We start from the raw sequence: 11,880 nt of genomic DNA, 5'->3' as shown, positions 1-11,880 counted from the left end.
GTTCCCATGTAACTCTAGATTACTAGAAAAATTGGGCACAAATTAATTAAGCTGGACAAGTGAATTCTTTACTATTCTTTTATATCCAAAGTCATTCTCCATGTTACCTCCTTAATTAACAAGTTCGTTTTTTTACTACTATACTAATGTTATTTTAAGTATTTCTCTACCATCTTCCATTATTTGACTTGAATCAATTACAAGTTCAGTAATTGCTCTCGTCTTACATAAACTTCTCAAGTAAATTTTCCTCATTTTATCAATAAGGGCTATATGTGTCCATTTAAGGCTCATCAAAGTCATAATGGATAGTGGCTGAAGGAGGAAATGTCCCATAAATGAATCTATATAGGAGGGACCTTGATCAAGGGGATAGGTACCAGACTACTTTTACTTTCACCAAATTAATTCTCCTTATCAAGAAACTTTTATAAGGTATTTGAACTATTGGGCCGATACCGCTGAGCCTTTTGTGCCTACACCATTCTCTCTTTCTTTTTCTCTCCTCATCCCTATAAATGTAAGAGTTTCATTAGTAAAATCTCCTTAAAAGATCTATACCAAAGTTGAAGAAGTTCCCACTTCTGTTGCATGTTGCAATTAATCATCAAATATGATTGAGGCCCTAAATTATCCATCGTGATTGTCCAATCAACAATCTCCTCCTTTCAAGTTTCAACTACTTGTGTATATATTGAATGACAAGTTGACAACTACTTGGAGTATCACAGGGTAAAAGAAAAAGAAAAAGCACCTGAAACTTGGAATTTGATTATAATTCCTGCTTTATAATATCGCAAAAGTATTGAAATGATAAATAACAATAAGTTAAAGCTCAGTTTGAAAAACAAGTTGTAGGGAAACAAATGGTATAACATAGATGCCCGGAAAATTATAGAATTCTCTGTAATCCCACATACACTATACTGACTAATCACAAGACATTTCCTTCCCCCAGCATTCATGATGATGAAAGAAACATCAGAATATTCAATATGAACTACATATACAAGCACAAAGGAATGGAACCAAAAACAACAAAAACCTGGGCATTTAAGTGCTTGTCAATCAGTAGGGATCCAAGGTTAGTACTCTCTCCACTTGACACTGTTTGGTAGAATGAAGCTTTTGAGTTGCTGCACGACAGGAAAAACAACACCAAAACAGTGTAATTTGCTTGGCCAGAAGTCCGATTGATAATCCTCTCATTCCATCTGTTCTATTTGTCAGGTTCATTGATCACTCAAATCTGATTTGTTCCCTAGTTTTCAGAGTTTGGACTTGATAGGCCCAAAAGTGCGTCCCAAATACCTTTTTTCAGTCCGGTAAGGATTTGATTTTTTTCTGAGGCTGATGTTGGGGATCAGAGCAGTCATCTATATTGGGGTGTGTATAAATGGCCTTTTCACTTCACTGGTCTTACACCAACAGTACGTAGACGAAAACGATACTGTGGCTGCGACTCTTCATCATCATCATCATCATCTTCTTCTTCACTAGAATCATCTTCAACTCTGTCCCACCTTGCATAGTCTAGAGTTGAGTGTCCCTTAGGTTTCGGAATTGTTTGCCATCCTTTAGTATCTTGTTCTAATTCCTTGTTGCTCTGTACTTTAGAATCTTGTTTAAATGATTCCTTTTTGCTCTGCACTTTAGGGTCTTGTTTTAATGATTCCTTGTTGCTCTGAACTTTTGGATCCTGCTTTAATAATTCCTTGTTGCTCTGCACTTTAGGATCTTGTTTTAATAATTCCTTGTTACTCTGCAATTTAGGGGCAGTAACTGCAGTAGTAGAGGAGATCCTTTTAGGCTCAGATTTGTCTCTTTCTTGTTCATTTGGTTTCTTAGACCTCAGCATCTCAGAGACAATAACTTCAGCATTAATAATAGTCCTATTAACCTCAGCTTTCTGATCTCTTTCTACTACAATTTCTTCTTTGTATTGTTCCTCTTCATTTTTATTTGGTCTTGCTTCATCTTCATCATCTTCCTCTTCTAGCTCTGCCTCAGATTCAGGTATTGGAGCAAGTGACTTTCCTTAAGCAGAAAAGAGAAAAAAGAAAAAAGAAAAGAAAAGACTCATTTACTAATAGTTGGGAGATAACTTCAACCTTATAATCTAGGCTGCATATAAATAATGATTAAGCTAGTTAAGTCAGCTACAATTTTTCAAATAACCTGAAGAATAGTTCATAGAAACCTAAAGGTAGGAATATGGGAAAACATGTCTAAATAAGACATCCTACATCCTAAAGCATGTAGTAGTAGTAGTAGTAGTGAAAAAAGACATTAAATAAGGAGGTAACAAAAAATTAGTGGCCAAGCCTGATTAGGCGATGAGGATCCATAAAATTCTTAGCACAATTTTCTTGAATAAATAATTGAGTTGATAATTTGCATCCAAAGACATGATAATATCTTTGACAGCCCCTTAGTTTCAACTAAGGTAGACCATAAGTTATAGCAGCTTCATATGACTGCTATAGTGCAACAAACTGGATCAGCATTTGATATGTCGAACCAAGAAGATAACTACCCTAGATCAAAAGCCAGCCACGATTGTATGAATAATAACCATGAAATAAATTCACTTATATTGATTGGAAAATGGATAATAGCACTACAGTATTAGAAGCACCAGAGCATAAGGACAACAGATGAACAATGATCACATTTCAAATGTGTTTCAGTCAAGTAATCACATGCAGCTAAACAGAAATAATTGGGAAAGAAAACCAGCATCATCCTACTACAGGCAGCAGGTGAGGAGGATCTCGATGAAATCCACCAATAGGACTCATGTTATCCTTTCCAAAATGGTTTTACAAATAAAATCCTAAATTACTACTTTGGTGGACAACAAAATATATTAAAGTGATGGCCTGGGCCAAAAGAAGAGATGAGAGTCTACCAATTGTGTCTTCAAACGAGCATGAAGGTTTTGATAAACTTCTGATGATGGATTCAAATCCAAGAGCCTGTTGACATCAAAAAGTGCTGAGTGATACTCCTTAAGGGTTACAAGTGTTTGTGCCCGCAGCATTAGCGCTCCAGTGTGATCGCGATCAAGTTCAAGCACTGAGGTACATTCTTCTGCTGCCTAAGATGGAATTAGGGGAAAAAAAAAGTTTATGATAAAATCAAACCATATGAGAGAGAGAGAGAGAGAGAGAGAGAGAGAGACAATAATACAAGTGGAAATCTAACCAATGATGATCAAGCCAACTACTAATTCTTGCTAACAAGGTTTACCTCAATCAGCCATTCAGATTTTAGATAAAACCACTAAACAATTCTTGCTAACAAGGAGTAAACAATTATTTTATATGTAGAAGGACAGTTGCACGAAAACTTTTAAAACTTAATTGATGGAAAATCTTGAAATTTAAAGCAAAGATTAAGTTTGTTCCTTGTACAAAATTGCAAAAGAGTTAATTGAATTTTTTTTTTTTTTTTGAATTCTTATGATCAGCCAAGGATACTTCAACAACAATCCGAGACACACTCCTTCTCTATTAAGTGTGGAATATAAAATGTCTTCTCAAAGGAAAGCATATATACGCATCAATCCAAAAAAATGAAAAGCAGATTTTTTTTTTTTTTTTTTTTGGGGGGGGTGATAAGTAATAGAATTTTATTGCCAAATAGGGGAAAAAAAAAAGTTTATGATAAAATCAAACCATATGAGAGAGAGAGAGAGAGAGAGAGAGAGAGAGAGAGAGAGAGAGAGAGACAATAATACAAGTGGAAATCTAACCAATGATGATCAAGCCAACTGCTAATTCTTGCTAACAAGGTTTACCTCAATCAGCCATTCAGATTTTAGATAAAACCACTAAACAATTCTTGCTAACAAGGAGTAAACAATTATTTTATACGTAGAAGGACAATTGCACGAAAACTTTTAAAACTTAATTGATGGAAAATATTGAAATTTAAAGCAAAGAATAAGTTTGTTCCTTGTACAAAATTGCAACAGAGTTAATTGAAATTTTTTTTTTGAATTCTTATGATCGGCCAAGGATACTTCAACAACAATCCGAGACACACTCCTCTATTAAGTGTGGAATATAAAATGTCTTCTCAAAGGAAAGCATATATACGCATCAATCCAAAAAAATGAAAAGCAGATTTTTTTTTTTTTGGGGGGGATGAGTAATAGAATTTTATTGCCAAAGAAAAGGAATACTCTATGTTCACGATGATGAACATAAAGCACCTTGAAAAAGATACAAGCAAATCAATTAGAAGATCTAAGATAGTTAGAAATCAAAAATGGAAGAACAGTTGGTAAAACACCATGTCTGAGACCAATCATACAAAGTATGAAGCAGCAAGGACTTCAATTGCTCAATAGATCTCACACTCTCCTCAAAAGTACAGCTGTTACACTTTCCATACTGACCACATCATGCATGTGGGCACCAAGGTCCATATATTCGAGTAATGTTTACCTAGCCAATTGCGCCAACCAAAAAGGAGAAATGCTACCTTGTCTGACAACACCACCCATTGAATCCCAAACATCATAAACACTTCACTCTATAATGATTATGCAATCTCACAATGGATCAAAAGATACAACACCAATTGACTTGCAATAAACCCCTCTTGATGAGGTTATCAATTGTGAGAATCTTACCCCACGTAGCTGACCACAAAAAGAAAGACACCCTCTTGGGGACCTTTGCCCGCCAAATACTATTCCATGGAAATGAATGAGCATCAGTTCCATCAATAGCATTATCAAAAAGAGCGAACATCAAAATGGCCACTCCTATTTAACCTCCAAGACAACTTATCATCCCCCAACCCTCGAGGCAATTTTGTATAAATACGATCGAAAAAAGAGTACACTGCCTCCCTCTCCCAATCATGAAAATCTCTATGAAAACGCAAGTTCCAACTTCTCACTGCTCCCTACGATGGTGGATCCAACACAGCAGAATCGAAATCATTCTTATCCACTGAGCAAGGATCATGGTTGTCTATAACATCACCATCCAAGATCATTGCAACCTTTTGTAAAAATTGGCTTAATTGAGGAACCTCATGTGGTCCCTTCCACTTCAATAATTAAAGTAACATCTTCATTCTACAGAAGCATCCGTGAGCTTATGACTAGACTATCAGGTAATCCAGGAGAGTCTACAGCTCATCCGAAGCCTCGGACCACTAGGATGCACCCTAAAAGTTGGTTTTTTTCTTAAATTTTACTACTTTAACTTCATACAATTAGGTTGGTTTCTTGCAATTTCATGGTACATACACTTAATAAACAAACTCCAAAAGTGTAGAATACACAAATTTAACTCACCCATCCTAACTATACAATATAAACAACTCTCCTTCCATAACCACCATCAATGATTATGCATAAAACTACAGCAAAAGATTCAATACTAGATTCCAAACCAAAAAAAAAAAAAATTACATGCATCACTAAAAATAGAGTCAATTAAACTCTCTGTTATGAATTTAAAAGAAGAAGAAGGAGAACCTTGTTGAAATGGTGGAGTTTGAGAAAGCAAGCGGCGCGGTTGCTATGGAGAGCGATCTTCTGAGGATTGGTCTTCGCCATAGAAAGAGCTTCCGTGTAAAACCCTAAGGCCTCCGAGTATTTCCCCTCTCTGTACATCTGGTGCGCCCGCTCTATCTTATTCAACGCCGCCGATGCCATCGTTACCTCTACCAATCAATCTCAACCGTCCGTCCAAGTATTCCAACAAAATTACAGAGAGAGTCAAAAGAAGAAAGAAGAAGAAGAAGCTGGAGTTTGTACAGCTATTATAGGGTTGTTGTGAATCTTGTGATACTTATCATATACTGCTACTGCCTGCTTCACTCTTCAGACAATTTTTTTTATTTGGATTTGTTTTTATTAAATAGGAGTTTTTTTTTTTTTTTTTGGGTCTTCGTCTATGGGAGGATTGGTTTGAAATTTTGGCAGATGGTGCAAAAGTGGCAATATGTGGTTTGAGCCCGCCAACCAACTTGAAATTATGTAAGAGAAATGACAGGTCGGCCACCATTTTTATAATATTTTTATGATAAATTTTCGACGGTAAGTTATAATTGGTTTTAATTTGAATTTACTATCAAAATTATTTTTTGTTCTTATAATTAAGGGTAAGTAATAATTTATTAATTAAAATTTGTTATGAAAATACTGTGAAAGTAGCACTTTTTCATTTGGGTACAGTTTATTTAGTTGAAACTAAAAAATTTTTTATTGAAAATATTGTAAATAAAGTTAAAAAATAACTAAAATAGATAATAAAACCTCTAAATAATACTAAAAAATATAATAAGATCCATAAAAAAAAAAAAAATAAACTAACTAAAAAAAAGGGTAGCTTTTTAAATCAATGTCAAATTATTGTAATGTATGCTGCCTGCCTTCTCTGAGTTACAAGTGTTTGACGAACTATCTCTATGCCTACCTTTTTCTACTTTTAATTTTGCTTTTAAAATATCTTTAATAGTGGCAATTTTTTGGTTTTGGATTTGAGTGAAGTAATTAAGTGTACCTTTTTCGCAATACAAGTTATCATATGATGAATGATTGGAAAAAAAAATTGAAGGCATGCCTTTTAAGTTATGTTTACACTTTAGGGGAAGTTACATAAAAAGGTCATGAATGTACATCCTAGTTTATATTATATTGGGTCTTTAGTTCTTAGTTTTTTTATTATTAAAATCTCAAATTGATGAAGCTGTTTCACTTTCACTTTGAAATTCTCATCCATCTCTGTTATTCACATAGATGATTTCCTAAGTCCCTTTATTACTCTAACCATAGTTCCTCCAAAAAAAAAAAAAAAAAAAAAAAAACTCTTATTGATATTCTCTCTGCTCAATGAGAGACAAACTAATAATGAGAAATATTAACAAATGCCTTAAGGACATTAGTTTAAGTCTAGAATTTCTTTGGTTCCTTCTCTAAGTTGTTGCAGGTGATCTAAGAACGACCTTAGCCAATGGCTTTATTGCAACAACAGCGTGGTTAGTATGGTATCAAAGAAATAAAGTTTGCCTTGATGACACTTTTATGCCGCTGGAAATCTTTTTTTGGTTTTGCTCGAGATTATATCCGAGACTTCAAGGAACTAGTCAAGGTTCCTCCCAGCATTTGCCGAAGTGTCCCAAAGAAGTGGTGTCCTGCTGTTTTAGATTTAGTGAAGATAAATTTTGACGAAGAAATGTTTGGTAAGTTTGATGAGGCTGGCCTTAGAGTGATTATCTAAAACTCCAAAAGTGAGGTATTGGCTACACTCTCTGAGAAAATTCAAAACCCAACTACGGTTGAAGTCCTAGAATTACTTGTTGCCAAGCGAGCGGCGAGTTTTTCCCTTGAGACAGGTTTTACCAAATCAGTATTTGAAGGGGGATTCTGAGTCGGTGATTAGGACTTTAAGGTGTGGGGGTTGGGAAAATTCTCACGGTGGTCATCTTATCAATGATATTTTATTCTCATGTTGTTTGGTAAGGTAATGCAGTTGCACATGCCTTAGCCTTGAGAGCTAGACAAGCTTTTCCTTTTCTGTTGGAAGGAGTATGTTCCTTCGGATGTTTGGTCATTTTTTTATCTAATTTTTCACATTCTTGATTAATAAAGCAGAATGCATCTCTTTCTCCAATAATAATAATAATAATAATAATAAATACTCTAAAGATACCTATTAACATGACCCTTTATAAATAAGCACCAGTTGAATTGTAAATTTTAATCTAAGGTTTTTCTTTTATATATTTTATTAGTTAGAATGAATGAAATAAGCAACCAAAAAAAAAAAAAAAAGGGATTGAAACAAATAAATATGTAACTTTAATTAACAAAATTGAAGTTCTAAGACCAAATCTAAAACATGATATAAACTCTAGGCCCTTTATGTAATTTCCACTAATGTTTAAGATTCATCTTCTATATTTAATAAACACTATTTTCTTTCTTTTAACTAGCGTTGTCTTCATGTCCGACTTCCTCGGACTCCGTCTACGTGTCAAGCTTTGATTGACACAAGAATGGGCCTTCGTAATCCTCGGATTGGACCTATGGGCTTCATTTTGTGCTCAGATCCCTCCCTCCCACACTACTTATGATTATTTTTTCTTCTTCTAATTTTTAATAAAATAGAACGTGTAATAATTAGTCAAATTATTAAATAAAAAATAGCATGTAAAATATGAATACGTATAGATACATTTAAAATTAAACATAATTTTTATCATAAAAATATAAATAATTAGTCAAATTATTATTTTTTCTCAAAAAACATAATTAGTAACATATTAAAATTCATACCTAAATTTAATACTACTTATGATCATTTTTTTTTTCTAATTTTTAATAAGATAGAACATGTGGCAACCTTTGTTGTGTAGTGATTTTATTGAGTATATGTGATTGGTTTTTTTTTTTTTTTTTCTTTTTTTTTAGTTCATTAATATTAAATTGTTAGTATTTTGTACTCATTAACTCACTTGGCACAAAGATTATAAATTTAAGTGGATAAATGGCATAAACTTAAGTGGATAATTATGGTGTGATCTTCACATAAATTTAGACACATGGCATAAAATTGGATTCTAATTTCAAATTCTAATTAAATTTTTTCTAAATTTTGCCTATTAATATATACTAGTGTATAATCTGTGCATATGCACGGTACAATTAAAAAAAATTACAATTACACACATCTAAGGATTTAAATTATACTCTCTTTCTCTTTTGTTTTTTTATTTTAATTTTTTTTGGATATACACATGAGTTTACCTTCTTCTCTTTCTTTTTTCTTTTTTATTTTTTTATATTGGATTTTTGATAATTTATTTATATTACACTCTTCCTTTTTTGCACCTCATTAACTCACCTAGAAAAAAAAATTAAAAAAACTTAAATAGAACATGTGGCTTAAAATTAAACAACAATTGGAATCCAATTTAGAACTTAATTGGATTTTCTCTTAACTTTACCTATTAATATATATATATATATATATATTTATATTTATATGATAACAATGAGGTAATACAAAAACTCAACACATAAAAGTAGTATAAACAGTAATCCTATAAAACAATTTTTTTTTTTTTTTTTGTTTGATAATCAATCCTATAAAACAATTAAACATTCAATAATGAAAATAGAGTATTTTACTATTATATACTTTGAAATTTGAAGACGACTGCCTTTCTAGATTCCATTGACGGAACCTCCATTGCCACAGATTCCATATTTTTCCTCAGTACCTAGAAACATTACAATGCTCTTCGTTGATGAGACATCGGCTCCTCTCTTTTTCTTGTTGAACTTATTAGAGTTGATGAGCTCTTTGTAGAAGGTGCAGTTCTGCTTCAACAACATCATGCACGGCAGCATGGGGGAGCTCTTGACCAAATAAACAGTCAGTCAGTGCTTGTCCCGTACATTTTTCTGGAGTATTTTTAAATTAAACTTCTCAACTTCCTAGAGGATAAAAAATAGAGTTCCCACACTTGGTGATTTTTAATGGAAAAATATAGACGAAAATTTTTAGCATCCACAAACTCCTAGTTTTATGGATAGTTCTAATGAAATTTAAAATGAAAATTGATTATAACCATCAGTATCATAACTAAATATAGGCGAGTACCCACCACTTTTTTGATGCAAGTGCCTAATGCTGATAGTAATACAACTACAATGAGTGGAAGTTCCACAGTAACTAAACCATGCAAATTCTTTTTCTCTAAACTGATGCAGATCAACTATCAAGTACTGGCAAGGCTTGGGACAGAATTTCAGCTGCACGATCAAGCTCCTGCTCAGTTATGATCAATGGAGGTACTAGCCTAACAACATTTCCTTTTCCAGCAGTTAATACAAGAAGGCCAGAATTTCGACAAGCATCAACAAGGGGTGTGGCAGGTACATCCAAATCGATTCCAATAATAAGCCCATATCCACGTATTTCTCTCACGTGTGAGCTTCCTCCAAGCTTCTGCTTCAAAATTTCTTTGAAATAGAGGCCTTTCTTAGAGACACTGGCTAGGAAACTAGGATTTGAGATTTTATCTAGAACAGCTAGGGCAGCATTACAGATGAGAGGTGAACCAGCAAATGTGCTCCCATGATCACCATAATTGATTGCAGAAGCAACTCTTTCGGTCACCAATACAGCTCCAATGGGTAGGCCTCCGGCAAGAGGCTTGGCAAGTGTCATTATATCTGGGAATACACCATAGGCCTCATGGGCCCAGAGGTATCCAGTTCGACCTAAACCGCACTGAACCTGTGAATTGAGAGGGGAAAAAGACATTTATTAGAAAGAACAGATACAACTAATTATAAGAAGAAAAAGAAAACTTGACATTTAATAATTAATCTGGATAGTCAGAATCTGAGAGGGAATTAATACTACATGGTCAGACTGAGCCTGTGAAATGAAGAGGCAGGAGGGCACGCCTGTTAGAAAGGACAGATACAACTTTTTCTTTTTGATAAGAAAAGGACAGATACAACTAATTACAATAAGAAAATAATTTTTTTGACATATAATAATAAATCTGGAATAAGAGTCTGAGAGGGAATGAATACTACAAGGCCAGGACAGACTAGACTATTAATTTTCTTTGTGTGTGGAATAACCAAGTGATAGACAAACTTGTCTCACTAATGACATGGATCCCAAAGGTGTCATCAAAAGAAAATTATTACTGGTTTCCCAATTGTAAAGAGATTCAGGACCAACTTTAAATAATTAAAAAAAGGCTTTCCTATCACCTCCCATATCCATTACTTTTCAGTTACCACCCAGCCTAGACTTGTCTAGTTTTAAAGATGTGAATTTTCAATTACCTACATAGCCTAGATTCAATTTTTGGACAATGAAACCAGGACCAGACATCTGAAATGGATAAATGAATCAGAAGACAAGGATTTTTCTGAGTCCAAAATGGTGATCTGATTCCCATGTGTATAAACAGACACATAGAATCATGCCTAACCAGGTTAGCATTTGGTTCTTCATCATATTCATATGAAGAACTTAAGGCATCTTTTCATAGACTGCCAGCTCTCTAGAATACTCACTCCAGCATAAACGCCTGGTGAGAATGGCTGCTGACAGCTGGGCAAAGGAGTTAGATTGGGCAGTGGCTCATCTTAGAAGAAAATCATTATCAAAGAAACTATCCTTAGCTGCAGAGGTTCTATAATATATGATAAGGAAACTTTTTTTTTTTGATAAGTAAGAATAGAATATTATTAATAAAAGAAAAGTAAGAGAAACACAAAGAGTTCACGGTAGTGAACAAAGGAAAAAAAGAAACAACAAGACAAAAACAGCCCCTAATCTATTCTAATAGAAGAAATAAAATCCGTAAGAGTAGAACAATCCGAGAAACCCCAACATCGAGACCAATCAAAGAGGGTCCTTTGGCAAAACTCTAATAACTGAACCACAGTTTTCCCCTCATCCTCAAAAGCCCGCCGATTCCGCTTAAACCAAATAGTCCACATTAAACAGTCTGGGACCAAATCCCAAATATCAGAACTATGCTTCCCAAGCCAATGAAACCAACAGAATAATAAGTCCTCAACTGAACGTGGCATTACCCAATCGATCTCAAACAACCGAAGCATATACATCCACAAAGAATGAGCTATCGGACAAAAAAGTAACAGGTGATCCACAGATTCCGCATTACAACAGCACAAATAACAACGATTCACCAAAGGACGACCCCGAAGCATAAGATTATCCAAAGTTAGAATTTGACCATTCGCTGCTGTCCACATAAAAAAAGCCACCCTATTAGGAACCTTAGCTTTCCAAATACCCTTCCAAGGGAAGGTGGAGGGATCTACATTACGAATCTTATGATAGAAAGATCGAG

General features: G+C 34.1%; 2 protein-coding genes across 2 annotated transcripts; both read right to left on the bottom strand.

Moving 5' to 3' along the window:
• Nucleotides 1-852: 852 nt before the first annotated feature.
• Nucleotides 853-5,902, bottom strand: LOC112005283 (uncharacterized). The gene is made up of 3 exons (XM_065776872.1): nt 5,501-5,902; nt 2,912-3,100; nt 853-2,032 (listed from the first exon to the last, which is right to left on the bottom strand). The coding sequence occupies exons 1-3, from the start codon at nt 5,678-5,680 to the stop codon at nt 1,406-1,408; spliced, it is 996 nt and encodes a 331-aa protein (XP_065632944.1). The 5' UTR covers nt 5,681-5,902; the 3' UTR covers nt 853-1,405.
• Nucleotides 5,903-9,574: 3,672 nt separating this feature from the next.
• LOC112005268 (acetylornithine aminotransferase, mitochondrial) lies at nt 9,575-10,316 on the bottom strand. Its single transcript, XM_065776870.1, has one exon. It carries the CDS (start codon nt 10,299-10,301, stop codon nt 9,747-9,749), a length of 555 nt encoding a protein of 184 aa, XP_065632942.1. The 5' UTR covers nt 10,302-10,316; the 3' UTR covers nt 9,575-9,746.
• Nucleotides 10,317-11,880: the final 1,564 nt, after the last annotated feature.

The sequence above is a fragment of the Quercus suber genome, unplaced genomic scaffold (assembly GCF_002906115.3).
Source record: "Quercus suber isolate HL8 unplaced genomic scaffold, Cork oak 2.0 scaffold_143, whole genome shotgun sequence".
In the NCBI taxonomy this organism is placed as follows: Eukaryota; Viridiplantae; Streptophyta; class Magnoliopsida; order Fagales; family Fagaceae; genus Quercus; species Quercus suber.
Note: the sequence above shows the minus strand (reverse complement) of the source record. Positions and strands in the feature narration are given on the sequence as shown.